The following is a 19,623-nucleotide window of genomic DNA, read 5'->3' as shown; positions in this document are numbered from 1 at the left end:
TCCTCCCCTTTCTCTCTCTGCCTGCCTCTCTGCCTACTTGTGATCTCTCTCTCTCTCTCAAATAAATAAAATCTTAAAAAAAAAAAAAGCAGAGATGAGGTATCCTTGTAGAGCTCTGCCCAAACTGTACTTTCCAAAGCAAAATAAATGTTATCATTGCTTTAAGCCACTAAATGAAGGAGTGATATGTGATGTAACAACAGATAAATGGAACAGACAATTCTTCTAATAAAACAAAATAACAAAATAAATTAAGTTAAAATCTAGCAAGTGTGCATGTTTGATAAAAAGAAGGTAAAGGTAAAGGTGGGTGCCTGGGTGGTTCAGTGGGTTAAGCCGCTGCCTTCGGCTTGGGTCATGGTCTCAGAGTCCTAGGATCAAGCCCCGAATCAGGCTTTCTGCTCAGCAGGGAGCCTGCTTCCTCTTCTCTCTCTGCCTGCCTCTCTGCCTGCTTGTGATCTCTCTCTGTCAAATAAATAAATAAAATCTTAAAAAAAAAAAAAAGGTGAAGGGATTGTCTGATATATGTTATTTTCCTTGTGAGATTTGAGGTAAGATCATCTCTTAAAATGAGAGTAATAATGAAGATTGAGAAGGGTGAAGAGAATAAAATAGAAATTATAAAGAATGGGACAGTGTTGATCAGAGAAATATGGTAGAATTGCCAAATCATGCTGACAGTCTATTTGTGGCTGAATTTATATTGCCCTTTTGGTTTTCTCTAGCGGTTTTTTAGCTCTTTGCTGAAAGCACTGAGAAAGTAGAGTTTATCAGTTAGAGTTCTGTCAGAAATATGTGATAAAAAGATAAAAGTGCAACAGATCTTGGGGACTATGTAATCCAAATTGGTTAAGAAGGAAAACGAAGTGAGAGACATGATGGATGAATGGATGAAAGATTCTGATGAAGATTAACAGTAAGAATATTTAAAGAGCAAAGAAAAAGGAGAGGGTGTTACGATCAGAAAATGGTATGTGTACATTAATGATTCTTGAGCAGTTAATAAATCAAGTCAACAGAAGGGGATAGGAAATAATGTGATCAAGGAACTGAAACACAATGGTAAGGATGTGAAGCCACCTAGGATAAATGCAGGGCTTAGAGTATAGAGAAAGATCACAATGCATAGTCAGAGAAACAGCTGACAAATCAATACTAGTATAAGTGCTACAATCACAAACGTAAACATCTCCAAAACGGACTCAAAGCCAGTTTCTATTTCAGTCAGTCAGTCAATCTCCCAAGATGATCTCAGAAATTCTACACTTATTCTTATATAAATTCCTGTGTTGTATTTTCACCCCAGTAGCAATCTTATGATAAAAGGTATCACTGTACATTTTTATCATAAATATCTGTATGTATCTGTTTCCCAGCTTAAAATAGGAACCAAGTCTTATTTTTACTCACACATTTGCATCTGTGGACTAGCATATAGTCTATATGCTGGTACACAGTAGGTACTCAATAAATACTGACCAATGACTACTGAATGAATGACAAATAAATGACTATTCTGTCTTTGTCATTCTACCATGAACTATGGCTTATTTAGTAACTTTAAGATTATAGCCTAAAGAGGAATTCATATCTTTCCCCAGTTTAACCTTTCATGGCTGCTAGGAAGCTTCTCCTTGGATTAGAGGGGCTAAATTATCAACAGAACTAGCTCCTACAAAAGAAGCTAAGTAATACCTGTACAAACATGTTCTCTTAAGTTTGTGGCTCACCGACAATGGTGTGCTGATACTACATGTCATCTACTTAAGAATAAGTAATATAGAAACTGAATACTCATTTTATTAAGTAGGACTCTAAAGTGAGATCTCAAGACAGTATCTTTTTTTTTTAAAGATTTTATTTATTTATTTGACAGAGATCACAAGTAGGCAGAGAGGCACGCAGAGAGAGGGAGGGCAAAGCAGGCTCCCTGCTGAGCAGAGAGCCTGATGTGGGGCTCGATCCCAGAACCTTGGGACAAAGTCCAAATGGAGCATACAGATTTGCTAAGGATTTAAGGTTTAGGTTCAATAGTTATTTTACAAGAAAACAAAAATTTCAAAAGCCACTGAACAGTTAATGTTATATGAATAGTCGGCAGCAGGGAATACAACCTTAAATCATGGCCATAAAACCTGGGACTTTTTACCCTGTAAATAGCAAGTCAGATAAGATACAGCATCTACACTGGATTTTCTAAGGCAGCTTTAATGTCAAATGTACTAGTGTATCATTCTTCATTGCGGATTGTCAATTAGTGCATTTCTCTCTTTTTTAAGAGTCCCAGATTTGATTAAGAAAATCATCCGCATAGATTCAGAACATTACTGAGTCTAATTTACATGACAACCAAAAAGTTAAAAGCCAAATTATTACTATGGGAAACATCCTATATTATGCTTCCCACCAATATCTCATAATTATGCTTTTACTTATTTAAATCTTCCAAACGACTATGAGCTACATAAAGGCAACTCTTTATCTCCCATCCTCAAAGAATTTTTTAAAATTAAATAACTGGATGAATTATAAGATTAAAGTAAAAATTTAAGCTATACCTCCGTATCGTTTAAGCAATTCAAGCTATACCTTCATATCAGGGGAAACAATTTATTATCTGCATTACAATAATAAACCTCAATAGTAAGAAAAAGGTGACTTTTTCAGAAGTTGGTAAGAAACTGAGAGGGTTATTAGACCTATAAAAAGAGTAAAAAGGCATTAAAATTTTCTAGCAATTCTTAAGTTGCTAAGAATACTAGCTGAATTTACGAGCACAGATCTTTTTACCTTTAAACATAAATGATTAAAAAGTAGTTAAATATATTTATTCTCTAAGCCTAGTTTATCAAGGTTTTGTTGTATTTTGTTTGCTCTACAACTAGCTTTTATAAGTTTTGAGGAAAATCCCATGAATCCTAGTATTTCAAATTTAGGTGAACAATCACAGATTTTCTGTCAATGCTATTGATTTATACATTTCAGTCATGTATCCATAACCACTGTAGTTTGAAAAGTTCTGTTCTGATTTTTTTTTTTTTTTTTTTTTTTTTTTTTTTTTTTTTAGTTTACTCTCATACACTGGACCTTCCATTATCTTCTATTAGCTGCCTTTCTGATCTTAACTTTCCCTGGTTCTGCTACATCCAAAAAATCATAACTGGAGCTCTTGGGTGGCTTATTTGGCTAAGTGTCTGACTTCAGGTCATGATCTCGGGGTCCTGTGACTGAGCCCTGAGTTGGGCTCTGTGCTCAGCAGGGAGTCTGCTTCTCCCTCTCTGTCTGCTCCTTCTCTCTCCTTTCTCTCTCCCCCAAATTAATAAATAAAATTTTTGGAGAAATTTTAAAAATCATAAAAAAAATTCAACTACACATCATATGTTAAGGGTTTTTACATTAATAGTAGGATGCTGTACGTTTTATTTCCAATACATTCCTCTGATCACCAACATTTAAATGATCCCTTTACCTGTAACAGAACATGAGAATATCTTCAAAGACTAATATGGTGATTCATAAATTTGCTTCCTAGGTCAAAATTCAGAGGCTACTATCCTGTAAGTACAGGTGAAAAACAAACAAAAAAAAAAACCCCCAAAACAAAAACTCTCCCTAAAGACAATACCTTATACGTGCTCACACTGGGGCTAATTTGCCACTTCTCTAGTCACATAATTTTATGAAAACCTTCTATAATTTTTCCCCAAGACTTGGTACTTTTTAAATATACATTCTTTCTCTTAATAAATACATTGGAATCATTGGATTATAAAACTGGAAAAGACCACAGCCTCATTATCAAAACCACCCTTCTCAAATTTACACTATAGCTTGGAGACATTAAAACAAACACTTATTCAAGGTGAAATAATAGAAAGTACTAGGAAACAGAATCTAGATTTTTTCGGGGCACCTGGGTGGCTCAGTGGGTTAAGCCACTGCCTTCATCTCAGGTCATGATCTCAGGGTCCTGGGATCAAGTTTGGCATCAGGCTCTCTGCTCAGCAGGGAGCCTGCTTCCCTCTCTCTGCCTGCCTCTCTGTCTACTGTGATCTCTCTCTGTCAAATAAATAAATAAAATCTTTAAAAAAAAAGAATCTAGATTTTTTCTTATTCTAAGTTCAAGTTCTTATTATTAAATTATATCCCAACTTTTTAGTATCTACTTGAAAGCACTCTAGGGGGAGAAAACTAATATTTACTTAGTAAAATATATTGGTTCTGTATTTTACATTTTCTTTCTACTATTACACATGGCTCTACAAAACTCAATAGCTTACAGGATGCATACTTTAATTATGAAAGCAATATTTTATCTGATTTTAAATTACTGTGTTCTGCAAAAGTTGCATCATTTTCGTCAGTGCCTTAGCTTTGACTCTTTTCAAAATAAAAAAGCTAAGCTTTTAGTAGCCATAGGAATTGTGTCAGATGTTGCAGTTCTATAGTTTCTAAACAGCTGGCATTAAAAAAGGGAGCAAAATGAGGATGTTATGTGGAACAGATCCTAACCATCCAAGGTCATTTTCCCCCCATGGCTGGGAGAATCAAAGACAACAGACATACAAAACAACCAATCAGATACCATTTTTCTCAGAAATGCCACAGTCATCCTGAATTCCATATGCTCCCCAATTCTGCTCCTCAACTTGTTTTTATTTCCTGACTCCATTACTGGCATCATAACCCATCCACTAAGGCACAATAATTTGGGTGTTATTCCCAAATCCTCTTTTTCCTCATTCTCCAAGTATAGCTTGCTCATTTTCATTTTCCAAAGGTATGAAATTTTATATTTTTTCCTGCATACCTATCTCTACCACCTTGATTCAGACCCTCTAATTCCCTTACTTGCATGAGAGTCTTTTTACTGATCATCCTACCTCTACTCCACTTGTCCCACAGTGACTCATCTTCTCAGTACCACCAAAGTGAGCTCTCTAAAACCCATATTTGATCATGTCTCTCCCTTATTTCAAAGTCTATAATAGCTCCCAAATATCTATGGGTTAAAATTCAAAACCTTTCCATTACATGGCCTCTATCCATTTCTTCAGTCTTATCTTTCATATTATAATTTCCCTTCTTCCCTACCACTAGTTCCACCCTTCAAGTTAGTCATAATAGACAACTTACTTTTCTTTTCCTGTATATTCTTTTGTTTCACTCCTCTGCATTTTTGCTCACTGTGTTCCTTCTACTCAGAAGACACTTCCCCCTGTAATCCCACTGTTGAACATTTACCATTTTCAATACTCAACTCAGAGCTCACCTCCTCTCTGAAGTCCTTTTTGAATCTCATCTTCTCCATGCCAATGGAAATGACCATACTTTCTACAGTTTCCTCACTGAGCTTTTATGAAAGCATCTGTAATAGTTTTTCTCCCCCATTAATTTGTTGACAAGTATGTCTCCCCTTTCTGGAATGCAGGCACTCTGAAGCAGGTACTGTGTCATACTCAATCTTTACTCTCAGAGATTTGCATGAAGTCCATCACATATTAGGAACTCCAGTATGTGGAAGGAATGAATGAGCCAACAAAGAAAATAACCATATAGGATCCTCCTGAAGGAATATTTTTAAATTAAAAAACTCAAAATAATTTGGTACTGACCATAAATTCCATTTTCTATTTAACATACTTTGTTCATTAAAAACTTAAGATTTATTCCCCTGAAAAAATCTGGGCACATATGTATAGTAACATTAATATTACCTAGATATACAGACAATTTTGCAAATTATACTAATTGTTTAATTTTATTAATTTAATGGAATATCAAAATGATTTATGGTCAACTCCTAACTATCTGAAGGATTTTAATAACTATCCTGGCTTATCTAGGACCTTTTCATGTGCTGCTTCTGCCACTAAGCTATGGCTTACTTTGTCTTTATCCTGCTGCCAGCAATGAAAAGCAACAATCTGTCTATATCCTAAGTGAAGGACACTGAATAGGAGAATGGAAAACATGGTTCTTGAACCATGAAATGATTTTATGCATTAGATGATCTGCACAAAATGAATTACAAGATCACATAACTGGATGAGATAATACGTATTTATTATTTCAATAGTGTTGCTGTTCATTATGACCTTTTTTCTTTTTCAAAAATTTTTAACAAAAAAAATGTTTTTAACTCAAAAACTATTCCTAAGTACTTCTGCCAATTTAATAAATTGGAATAAATATCTGATAATTAAAAGCTTTAAAGACATGAGTAAGATATGAGATCACTAAATTTTTCCTAATCAACATTTAAATCTATAAAAACTTTCAATAAAAATATTCTCACTGACAGTCAATATTAAAAACTAAAAATAATAATAATAATTCTAGTAGAATCCAATAGAGAAATTAACTTTGTAGTTAACTTTACAGATTATACACTAATTACTATAGTAAACTCATCACTAAATTCATAGAGGCTTATTCAGAGGAAATGCTTTAGAAATAAGTTAATTCCTAGTATGAGAAAAGATAAATCCAGCATTCTGTTGATCGACACATACTGGTGAGGATCCAAATTACCAAGATGATTAAAAGATGGGTTGGCATCTTTATTACATATAAAGACAGCTATGTTCTAAACCTGTGCTGTCTAATATACCAAACATTAGTAGCCACATTTAAATTAAAAATTCAGTTTCTCAGCTGCCCTGGTCATATTTCAACTGCTCAATAGCCACATATACCTAGTGCCTACTACATTAAACAATACAGAAACATTGCCACCACACAGAAAGTCTGCCTGGATAGTACTACTCTAAACCATAATGCAGATATCGAAGTACTTTTTAAAATGGCCATACAGATTTAAATAGGAATGTTTTGATTGGCTATTTATCAGGAAGGGAAAGTATACATTTACAAATGAGAAAAATAATTAAACACAAATATAAACAGCAATGAAGGGTGTAAGTATATAAATTAATTTACATGGCTTAATTTGAAATTACCATATCAAGTCTGAAAAGATTTTCAAGACAGTTTAATCCTTCATCCTCATTTTACAGGTGAGGAAATAGAATCTGGAGAACAGTACAAGAAAAAATAACTCTCATTTAAGATATTTAATATATATAAATGAAGTCACTATTAAAAACAACCAAAATTTTTATAATGGATAATAAACTGAAATAAAGTGAAGTCTAAGCTATTCTGTGTGTCTCAGAATCAGTTTTCCCATTAGATATATATATGCTGTTGGCACAGGGGTTAGGATTTCGGGTCCAGGGTTAAGCTGCCTAGGCTCAGATGTTTTTCCTTGACTTCTTAGCTGTATGAATTTAGGCAAGACATTTAGGCTCTCTGAGTCTCCATTTCCTGATTTATAAAATAGAAAAATAATTAAACTACTTCATAGGTTTGGCAAGATTAAGTGAAATCATGTATGCAAAGTGCACAGAGAACCTGGTTCACAGTAAGCCCTCCAAAAATGCAAGTTGTTATGAAACTTGCATTTGGTTGAACCTAGACTACTGGCGACTTTCTTTGATTAATTTCTATTCACCCTCAAGCTCTTAAGACAGAGAGATACTTTGGAAAACATTGAAAGATCATTATGCAAACACTAGGTTACATTGTTGTTCTACCACTTACAGTCATAGGAGAACCAGCTTCCAAATCTCTACCAGCACTTTACCCATTGGCTTCAACACCTTTGCCATCCAAGTGTAATACGAAGCTCCACAAGCAACCTAATGGGTCTAATTTTTTTTTTTTTTAATGAAATAAATCACAAAAGACCTTCCCATGTTAAAATGGTGGCATCTGTTTTTTATATTGGTGACTGTGGGTAAAGAAGTGGGAGACTGGATAAGTAAAACAATTTTGAATGACCAGAGTTTATAACTTCTCCGAGAATCATATACTCATATATTTAAAATTTATGCTTCTGTATATTAGTGAAAGTTGAAGTAACTACACTTAAACCCATATTTTTGAGAGTAAGTTTTTATAAATACACAACAGTTGGTATGTAATGGTAAGAAATGTTCTTTCAATAAGTTTTAAGGTATATCAATACAATTTCCTAGTTCACTATGGTAGAAAAATACCCAACTTAATGTGATCTCCAAAAAGTATAGAGATGAGAATGGCATCTCCAAGTCCTACCCTGGAAAATGCTTTATTCTAAGAGTAGAGAGATTGAATAGATTACAACAGAGGCACCAAATGGTAAAAGTTTCATTCTTCTGGAATATGTTTATAACGAAGCTCCAGAGTCACCTATATCAGGCATGGTCCAAACCAAACCTCAAATCTTAGTCAACCTTATACATTTTTTTAATATAATTTTTTATTTTTTATAAACATATATTAATCATCATTTCAAATCAAACATTTCCCTACTTGTAGTTTTCAGAGTTCTAACTTCACTTTCCATAATATCAGCACTTACCATATTTTGCTCTTCAGATAACTTTTATGAATACATTTTTTCACTTATACTAGGTAGTAGATTTCTTGAACTTTTTCTTAGTCTCCACATGAAACTAATACACTTTACAGACATTTTGAAAATATGGGTATTAATTGATTATTTCATGAGGCAGAATGGATTCAGATTCTAGTGATACTCTAGTATCACTAGTAATCTGATCTTAACTTCAGCTTCTTCAAAGGTCAAACTCTTTGGCTTTAGAATCATTTATCACTATTTATAATCATTAAATGGAATGATTATACAGGCTGATTTCTAAGATTACTTATATTTCCAGAAGTTTATGTTGTTATGTATCAACTGAAGTTTAAATAACTACATTCAAATTTTCAAAGGCATTTATTTTCAAGAATAATTTTTTTAAAGAAATACGCAGAACAATTAGGTTTGCAATGGTAAAAGCTGCCCTTTCATTAAGTTTTAAGAGATATCAATAAACTTTATTGACTATAGAACAGCAACAACACACACATGATAACATTGCTCCAGATAAAATTACAGAGTGATCAACACATGGCATTTCTAATAACTGTCCCTATGAGATATCACTCGCTATTTTCTTTTATTACTTCACAACATTCATTTAAACTACCATACTGATCTTCAGTTTCCATAAATAAACTTACATAAAAAGCTGGCTAACATACTTACTAAATAGGCTGTCACTAATAGTTAGAGCTCAGGAAAGATTTTATTCATAGGAATAATTTAAATATATTTAGATAAACATTTAAAGTCTCCATCCTGTTTTCTGTAAATATTCCAAGATTATCCAATAGTTCTGAGCTTCAAATCAGTACTGTCTTGGGGAGAATAAGTTTGGTAACTTAATAATGTAAATATATAGATCAGAGAAGAGTCTACTATCATTATTAAAAATGGAAACACTGTACATGTCAGTACTTGCCAATGAAAATCACTGATATGATTCAATTACCAAGCACACTCCTTTGCAACACAATTAGCACGTTTTTATCTTTAAAACGAAAATAACTTACCAGACACAAATAATTCTTTACATCTTCCACATTCCTATTCTTTCTGTACAGTTACTACATTTGTGCAGTTAAAAAAGAAAAGATAACAAAGTTCTACCTCTACATGGGCTTTTTAAAATTTCCCTATCACATACTAAAGTATGGTCACTGATAATCTGTATGACATTACAACAAACTTTTCTGGAGCTCCTGAAAACTAACACCAAAACCTCACTGGTGAAATATAAACATATAATCTGATCTCATTATTCACATTAAACAAAATGAATGACTAAATCTTTCTGAATTGATTCTGCTTTGTTGTTAAAAAAAAAAAAAAAGCTAATTCCTTCATGCTAAATTACAAAATCAACCTAAAACACATTACAAACATAGAAACATTAAAAGATACTAATTATACAAACTGGAATAAATCACTGGCATTCCCTCAAGTGCTAAAATGTCATTCAGTCCTGGTGACATAACAAGTACCATTTGTTGTCTTATCATTTTGAATTATAAAATCAGAGATGAACCTGACAAAGGCACATTAATATTTTTTCACAACCATCCTGACTGATTGAACTATACAGAAATTCAACTTGCATGATTTTTTACTATCTGGTGTAAAGTGCAGGGTGCCTGCACTTTTCAGCGTCAGAAGAAATTCATCTTATTGTGGAAGCACTTCATCTCCCAGAGACCTTTAAGTTTTACAGACACTCTAGGAGATTCCTGAAATGTTTCAAGCAAAGGCAAACCTGCCTTGGTTTTTTTCATGGATAAAGTTGCAGTTTAGTTGTTACATCTTCCATTCCTAAGAGATGTAAGATCTCAAAACCACTGCTGCTTATTCAGAATTAACCTTACCTGCAGAGAGCCAGACTAGCAGCCCCGTACCTAAGCTGTGATTAGGTTGGGCAGAACCCAAGTGATGGAGGGAAAAGAGCCAACTCTGCCCACAGCACTACCTGTGGCTCCCAAAGAGATGGTCTAGGGTAGAGGAAGCGAGGATTGCAGTGGTACAAGGGACTTCTTTATCCGGACCATATTTGGGGAATTGTTCTAGCGAGTGCGTCCCCTCGCTCTAAAGAGAAAGGGAATCTCGGGGAACACTGTTCTCCCTCGATCTCTCCATCCGGTCCCACGCGCTCGGCCCTCACGCCGGAGGCGGGGCGGGGGCTGGGGGGAGGCTGTGGAGGAGGAAGGCAGCTGGTCCCTAGGGCCCCCACGAGCAGTTCCCGGCGGCCGCTGCGAGGCCTGGACCATGCCCGCGGCCTCGGGGCTCCGACCCGGACGCGCGGTCGATGCCCCGCGCCCGCCCTCCCGTACGGTACCCAGACCCGGCCCTTGACTCACCGCTCTCCACCTCGCTGCCTTTCTTGGCGGTCGCCGCGTTCCCCATGACGGGGGCGATGGAAAGAAGGGGTCAGGGAGGGGAAAGGGGGCCGGGGCCGTCCCCGCCACTCCACCGGCTGAAGCAAGTCTCGCTTCTGCACGGGTCGAAGCGATGAGTGCTGCCGGCGCTGGCGCCCCGAGAGCGGGCGGGAAGACTGGGCCGGTTCGGAGGGCAGGGCTTCAGCCAACTCCTCAGCCCGGGAGGCAGCAGCTGGAGCACCCGCGGCGGCTGCGGCGGCGGGGGCAGACACTCCCCTTTCCCCCGCCCCGCCCCCCTGGTTCGCCGCCCCCCTCCCCCCCGCCCGGGCCGGGTTCTTTCTCCGCGGGCGGGCGCGCGCCGGAAGTGACGTATGGTCCGGACGAGGGCGACGGGGTGAGGGGCCCTGATCCGGGGCGGCTGAGTGGGGTGACTCTGACTGGCACCTCGGCGGCCGGCTGAACTGGCGTGTTCTCGCCCGGCATTGAGCTCGGATGTTCATCCCTGAGATGGGGGCGGTGGCGTGAGAACCGTTAGCTTCGAGGAACCTGTCGTCTCTCAGCTTGGAGTCCCCCATGTCCTGGAGCGGGGCCGCGGGAAGCCGTGTGGGCGCGCTCGGTGGCTTTCTTTGTGCGCCGTATCCCGGCGGCTCCTCATTCAAAGTTGCCTTCTCCCGACAGGCCGGGGAGAACCGCACGTACGTGCGGAAGATCGTATGCGAGGGCGAGGGGAGCCGCGTCGTTCCTGCTTCTGGCGGGGGCAGACTGGTCAGCACGTGCCGCGACAACAGCCTCGTCCCTAATCGCGACTGTGGCTGGGAGCCTCAAGATGCAGGTGTCCGCCGAGCCCGTGAGCACGTTGTCTTCCGGGTTCTCGGGCATCCGTCGCCGGCCCTTGGATGTTTCCAGAGCGGGTTTCATTCGCCGCGTTTTGTGGGGTCACTCAAGGTTTTATCAGACATCCCAGGCGGAGATAAGGAAAACTTGGCCGCTGCACAATGTCTGTTGATGCGAGGCTTTGTATTTAGCAGCTTTCTGTGTAGATGTGAAATGCATTCCCAATTGATAATTGCTTTTTATCGATATACATAGAGCACTTACTCATATACTTAGAGTACTTGAATTTTCAAGTACCTTTATTTGTCGGGTGATTTATGTGGCAGTGTAGTACTTTCCTTTTGCATGTTCCTTTGAACTCTGTTCTGTGAGCGTTTAGTGCGGGAAGTCTGTTAACTTCCCGAGGGCGAGACCACATAAACCTGTTTTGCGTCCCCAAGGCACCAGATGCACAGGGTTTAATGGACACCTGCTGACTTGAAAGTAAACTGAGGATATTTTTCAGAATTTTTTTTTAAAAATGTTTTTCATTACTGACAAAAACCCAGTGCTAATTGAAGCAGTTCCTCCGTAAACTCTATATCTTATGATCAATTCTGTTAAATTAACTGAGCAAATATGTGTATTATATACACTGTATTCCAAGTACTGTAGAAATATTAACAAATTGTTCCTCAAAATCCTGTGAGATAATGTAGCTTTACTATCGTTATTTAATGTGCAAACTGAGGGACAGAGAAGTTAAGCAATTGACTCTAGGTTACACAGCTATCATCTGGTGGAAGCAGGATTTAAACCTAGGTGGCTGCACTCCAAAGTCCATCCTTTTCTCTGTAATGTTGGTCAGAAACCCGCGGATGTTGTGGTAAATTGCTTTCTCATTTGAAATCCATTGATTTGAGAGAGAAGAGATTAAAAGTTTACTTTTGGGGGAATTTCATTATACTGTAGTTCCCCCTTATCCAGTTTTGCTCTCCACAGTTTCAGTTCTCCACCGTCAGGAAATAGGTCATTCTCCTTCTGACCTGTCAGGAGGTCAGTGGTAGCCTAACACTAAGTCATAGTCTATACATCCTTCACTTTATTTCTTCTCATCATGAAGGCATTTTATCATCTTACATCATCACGACAGAGGTGAGTATAGACAGAGGTAAGATCAGAGAGAGACCATATACACTAACTTTTTTATAATATATTGCTAATATTGTTAATATAATAAATTGTTAAAATTATTCCATTCTATTATTTATCATCAATCTCTTGCTGTGCCTGTTTATAAATTAAACTATATCATAGGTAGTGTGCATGCATAAGAAAAAACATTGTATATATGAGATTTGGAACTATCTGTGGTTTTAGGCATTGACTGGGGTTCTTGGAATATATCCCCCACAGATAAGTGGGGAGGGACTACTGTATTGTTTTGAGGGTTTCCATTAAATCTAGATAATATAAAAATAACAGAGAAAAAAAGGGTTTGGACTAGATAGGTTTTGTGTCAGCATGTAACAATGTTGCAACAATGTCACATCTTTCCAGTCATGTTTTATGCTATAGATGTGACATTTGCCCTACATACATGGAAAATTTACTAAATAGCATTAAGCCACATATATACCAAATTAAAGACAACTTTTTGGTATATTTTATTCTGGAGGGAATATTTCTAGAATCCTGGACTATTCATACTGTCCTCATTGGGGTGAGTTTTTATTTTTATATTTTTTTATTTTTTTTAATATTTTATTTATTTATTTGACAGATAGAGATCACAAGTAGGCAGAGAGGCAGGCAGAGGGAGAGGAGGAAGCAGGCTCCCTGCTGAGCAGAGAGCCCGATGCTGGGCTCGATCCCAGGACCCCGAGATCATGACCTGAGCCGAAGGCAGCAGCTTAACCACTGAGCCACCCAGGCGCCCCTGGGGTGAGTTTTTAAATGTATGCCTTTTTATAGACCAGTTTTAATAATACAAGAGTGGTTATAGGCATAATTTGTCCCTTTTCTTGACATGATTTTGAGTTCTAGGTCTCTAATAGAGCAGCTGAATAAATCATTAATTTGCAAAGGATACTGTTGACAACTATTACAGAGTTACATACATTATAACTACATTCTGGAAAATCAATAAGTAAAATATTCAACTTTACAAAATTTGTAAATTTAACTTTATCATTGGTTAAGAAGGTACATTAGTTATTAATTAAAAAATTATCAACAATTAGAAATATCTTCTTATTCTTTTTTCCTTGTACTATTTGTTATATTAGCTTACACTGCTTCTCTGATTCAAGGAAGATTATACTTTAGGAATATAGTTTCGTAATTTTCAGTTAGTTAACATTCACAGCCATTTAGTTGTCATTATATACAAGTTGCCTTTTCATTATTAGAGAAGAGTTCTCTATAGGAAACCATTGTTTATGTAACACATAGTTTCAAGAATTTGAAACATATGTTTCAAGAATTTTTTTTTTTTACATTCCAGAAGGGACAGAAATGTCATTAACTGTTCAGTTATTCTTGAAATGATTAGCAGTAACATGGGGCAATTGCTGTCCTTTGCCACAAATGACTTTGCTATAACCTAGACAAGTACAAAGATAGAACTATTTCTATAGGAAAGCAGACACAGTAAGAAGTGGGTCATTACAGAGAAAAGACTTTGAGTCCTTTTCCATATGATATTTTATCTGAGAATCTGCAGCACTTTGTAGCAGGGAAAATTATATTTCATTTTGGAAATAATTAGTCTTACATTTTCTTATACTTGGTAAAAACATTTTCACATTTTTTATCAGATCCTCAAAACACACCTACATAAGCTAGACATATTAGCCCCATTTTACAAATCAGTGATGTAAAAACATTTTCACATTTTTTTTATCATCCTCAAAACAAACCTACATAAACTAGACATATTAGCCCCATTTTACAAATGAGTAAAACAAAAGTTCAAAGTAGTAAAGTAACTTGGGCAAGATCAGTCAAATGGTAAGTGGAAGAATGCTAGATTTTGTGTCCTTTTCTAAGAGACAAATGTAATCTCAATCCACATTAAGATCTAGATTTTACAATTTACAGATGAGAAAATTTACAGATCCCCAATTTACAGATGAGAAAAATAAGGCCCTAGATTTAGGAGCCTTAGCCCTTTTCTTCTTAGAGATATCTCTTTACCTGGGAATGAGAAAATGGGGAAAAACTAGAAAATTGTTATTTCAGTTTATTTTTTAGTTTTTAAGTATATTATTAACTTGATTTCCAAGACTTTTTAAAGCAAAACACCCTCAAAAATAATGTATATCAGATATATTTGTTTTTCCTTTATAATCACGAGGACGGATAAGGTAAAGTTGGTAATTGTTGAAGAATATAACCAGATCATTTGTTTTTACACTGTATTTTATACCAAATAAGTGCTAGTAAAAACTTACTTAACCATCATAAGATTATAATTTTTTGAATAATATTAGTAACCCACATAGTCTGATATTTCATTATTGTACAGTATTGTATGTCCTAAACCAAATGATACCACACTAAATATCAGGCAAAGGGCAGAATAATACTTCCAAAATGAGGAAGTAATTTTATAGTTAATAAGTTACAAATATGTTGTGATAATTGTTCACGTCGTTGTAGTACAGTATGAAGTTTTCTTCTTGAGCTGAATTCTAATCCCTTTGAGAACAAATTTATTATCTAAATTTCGATATTTTTCTCTGCGTTTTTTTTTTTTTTTTTAACAGACGAGGAGACTAAAATAGTTGATAACCTGCTCAAAGTCAACAAAAATGAGCTAGTAACAGTAGAATTGTAGCTTATCTCTTGTGTAAGGACTAGAATACAAACTAAAAGTGGTTTAAGAAGAAAATACTTGGAGGGGAGAACAAAACCGACTTTTTTTGCTTTCTTAATATGTAATACACTATTTCAGAAAAGGTATTTTATTTTGCATATTCTGGTTATACTAGTGTGTTTCAACAAAACTATGGCTCAATTTCTGCTATTTCAGTTTTGTGTTATGCATTTTGGGACTATACCTATAGATAAAAAATAATGCCTAAATTGCAAAATACTTGTTTCTTTATGAAATCACGAACTGGTGGGGCAAGAGCTTTCAGGAAATCTCAGCTTTTACAATTTAAGCCCATCTTTGACTAAGGTGAATCTGGCCCACTGAAATAAAACTGTATTCATAGTACTGGCAGTAACAAACTAGAGTGGTGTATGATGAAGTAGAAAGGGTTTGAGTTTTGTAGTCAGAAAAATCTGGATTCATGTTCTGTTATAGTCACCATCTTTCACCTTCACACACTATCCTTACTTCCGTTGGTCTTTGTTTCCCAAAGTATGAAGTTACATGGATTAAATTAAGTCATCTATTAGAAAGTACTAGGATAATTTTTGTCATAAAATAAAGTCACTGTCATCCTGTGCTCACCCTGCAATAACAATGTTTTCTTGTACTTATGTTTCAACAGTAATGTTTAAATGTTTAAACAGTATATGGAAAGCATGATAAGAATATACAGATGAATAAAATCAAGTATTTGTGTAAGGCAAAATGGACATGTAAATAATTATTTAAAATAAGATAAGTTAACTTTGGAGTAATCAGAACTTCTTCCAGATGTGCATCTCTCCTGGTTTTATGGAGTTTCCTCACAGCATGGCCCCCAAATGGCAGTCTTCAGTCCTACCTTAAAGGAAGAAACCAAGATTGCCTCCTGCCCCCTAGCCAGAGGCGATGTCAACCTCTCAGCACTTGCCAAGGGAGAAAAAGAAACAGCAAGAAGCAACTGAACATATTAATGAAATGCAAAATGAAATAAACAGACTTAATGAACAAGCCACTGAGGTGATTTTGAAAGTAGAAAAGAAATGTAACAACTTTGCCAGCCATTTTCCAGAAGAGGTTGGAATTTATTGCCAAAATCCTGAATCTTTGGGTAATAACATATGTCAGCCATCCACAAGTATCTGCACTGCTTGGAGTATTAAATCAGGTTACAGAATAGATCTTAATTTTGATGAAAACCCTTACTTTGAAAATAAAGTTCTCCCCCAAAGAATTTCATCTGAATAAGAGTAGTGATCCATCATCAAAGTCCACTGAAATCAAATGGAAATCTGGAAAGGATTTGACAAAACATTCAAGTCAAATGCAGAATAAAACCAGCAGGAAGAGACAGCATGAGGAACCAGAGAACTCCACCTGATTTACTGACCATTCTGAGGCAGGTGCAGATGAGATAGGAGTGGTCATCAAAGATGGTATTTGGCCATTTCATTATAGTACTACTTGGTTCTTCATATGGTTGATGAAAAGGGGGAAGGAAATAAAATGATTGGAAGATATTGAAGAAGGAGATGAGGATGAAGATGAGGAAGATGATGATGAGGCGATAGAAGGAGGAGGATGCAGGAGAAGATGACTTAATGGAACACTGTTGGATTCCAACCTTCCTTTTTTAATTTTCTCCAATCCCTGGGATCAAGTTGCAGTGTTTTTCCCCTCCCTCTGGTGCTCATTCACCCTGTTTTCTGAAGTCTCTTTTCTCTCCTTTTATACCATGGTTCTCAACTTATTCAGGGGGAATATAATGGGAGAAGAATCTCTACCCCCTTCTGTTCCAAATTCATTTTTATTTCCCCTTGTCTCAACAAAAACTTTATGGAATCAACACCACTGTGCTCTGTGGGGAAAAAAGAAAAACCTTCTGCTCCCTTAGCTATGCTGAAAGCTGGAAGGTACTGGGCCCCTGTGTAGTAGTGCATAGAATTCTAGCCTTTTCCCTATATTGTGCTCAGAGATTACACTGTGTCTTTATGTGGATTTGTGCAATTAACATTTACCAACATGTACCTGTCTACTTTCTCTTGTTTAAAAAAAGGAAAAGAAACTTTAAAAAATGAGGTTATCAAAGGTCAGCAAAGCGTGGGTTTGAGATGTTTGGGTGGGTTAAATGGATATTTTGACAACATGGCAGAGAGAGGGAGAAGCAGGCTCCCAGCTGAGCAGGGAGCCCGACGTGGGGCTCAATCCCAGGACCCTGAGACCATGACCTGAGCTGAAGGCAGAGCCCCAACCCACTGAGCCACCCAGGTGCCCCAGGATGACACTTTTAAAATAAAACTCTCCTCATAATGAGCCAGACAGGCTCGCTGTACATGACAGATTTATATCCTTCCAGCTTAGCTACTTAAAGTAACAATGACTTCTCTTTCCCAACCTCATATTTATAAATGTTACAATTATTATGTTGTGTATTACATATGATTATACTAATATAACAATGGGGCACCTGGGTGGCTCAGTTTATTAAGCATCCAACTCTTAATTTCAGCCCAGGGCATGATCTCAGGGTTGTAGATCAAGTCCCACATTGGACTCCACGTTTAGTGTGGAGTCAGCTTGAGAATCTTTCTCTTCCTCTCAACTCCCTCCCTCTGCTCACTTGTTATCTCTGTCTCTCTCTAAAATTAATAATAAGTATAACAGTATAATTATAATAAATATTGCATTATAAATGATTATACATATTGGTTCTGTATAATCACATAACCATTTCTGTGAAGGGCGGAGGCGGAGTACCATGACTGACATGGAATGAGAGAAGTGTAGTTTTCTCAAAGAAATTGTCATATAGGATAGGTAAAAGCAACAGATATCTAATATAGTAAAAATTAGAAAGACTGATCCTAATCAATTTTCCATCCTGGGGGACTGGATAACAGAAATCAGGAATGAAGAACATAAACCAGCTTTTAAATTAATGAGAGGTATATGACTTGGGCCCTACTGAGTTTGAGTTAGTAGTGTGATATCTAAATGCGGATGATGAATAGCAGGCAAATGTAGAGTTAGATCAATACAGGAGTTGTGAATTCAGTGTAAAGATAAGAGTCAAAGCCACAGCTTTGACTGAAATCTCATTGAAAATGTAAAGAATAAAAAGCATCTAAGAATGGACAATTATGGAACAGAAAAGAGAGGAGAGTTCTAAAAGGAACCTCACATGGTAGGAGCCTGGAGTGGTCAGACAAGCTGAGAGAAACAGGAAATGTAGTCATAGAGGTCAAAGAATGAGAGAGTATCAATTTGATTGCATGCTAGAAGTTATCTAATATAAGCAAAATACTGGGAGAATATATAGATGCTTGTAGGAAGGAAAAGAAAGCTGAAGAACTGGGCTTGGCATCCTCAGGAGCCAGGCAGCTCCAAAGATTTGAAATATTTGTTGCTGATTGACACTTTTGCCGTAATAGCCAATGGAACAACAAAATATGTATTGTCGTCAATCTTGTTCTTTTCCCACAATTCAGTTTCCAACGAGAGAATTCAGTTGGCCTATCTTAGGTTAAGTTTTTGCTTCTTACCCAGGATAAGGCATATGATTAGCAATCCTGGGATTCATCAGTGGGGAAGCAGAAATTTCCCAGTACCAAAAAAGGATGGACTAGAAGTTGACCCCTCAGTAAAACAACAATGTTCATTACAGAGGTTTTATTTAATGGTTTAGTAAATGTAAGTATTTCTCCTCAGTGGTACTATAAAGGACTACTACTCCCCCACCCAAAATGTGATGGATTTTACATAAAATCATAGAAGTTTTCAGTTAAATAAATGAGCAATACTCTGTTACCTGATGTGGTAGGCAGAATAAGCCCCTCCCAAAGATATCCAAGTCTTAATTACCAGATTCTGTGAATATGTTACCTTGGTTGATAAAAGGAAATTAAGATTGCAGATTGAGTTGTTTGCTAATTCTCTGACCTTAAAATAGGGAGATTCTCCTGCACTATCCTGTGGGCCCAGTGTTGTCACAAGGGTCCTTAAAAGTGGAAGAGGGAAACAAAAAAGAGTTTAGAGTGATGTGATGTGAGATCTCTACATCATTGCTGACATTAAAGATGGAAGAAGGGAGCCATGAGCCAAGCAATGTAGGCAGCCTCAAGAAGTTAGAAAGGTCAAAGAAACAG

The 19,623-nt window shown here is 36.8% G+C and overlaps 1 protein-coding gene and 1 pseudogene across 1 annotated transcript in view; one reads left to right on the top strand and one right to left on the bottom strand.

Annotated features, from left to right (window-relative positions):
- The window catches only part of PRKACB (protein kinase cAMP-activated catalytic subunit beta), a 132,425-nt gene extending 121,402 nt beyond the window's left edge, over nucleotides 1–11,023 (bottom strand). The window contains exon 1 of the mRNA XM_059134986.1: nucleotides 10,786–11,023. Within this exon, the coding sequence (XP_058990969.1) occupies nucleotides 10,786–10,831 (46 nt within the window). The 5' untranslated portion in view covers nucleotides 10,832–11,023. The remainder of the gene's footprint in view (nucleotides 1–10,785) is intronic.
- A 399-nt stretch (nucleotides 11,024–11,422) lies between these two features.
- LOC131808845 (protein SET-like) lies at nucleotides 11,423–17,622 on the top strand (annotated as a pseudogene).
- Nucleotides 17,623–19,623: the final 2,001 nt, after the last annotated feature.

Source organism: Mustela lutreola, chromosome 10 (assembly GCF_030435805.1).
Source record: "Mustela lutreola isolate mMusLut2 chromosome 10, mMusLut2.pri, whole genome shotgun sequence".
NCBI classification, from domain to species: domain Eukaryota; kingdom Metazoa; phylum Chordata; class Mammalia; order Carnivora; family Mustelidae; genus Mustela; species Mustela lutreola.
Note: the sequence above shows the minus strand (reverse complement) of the source record. Positions and strands in the feature narration are given on the sequence as shown.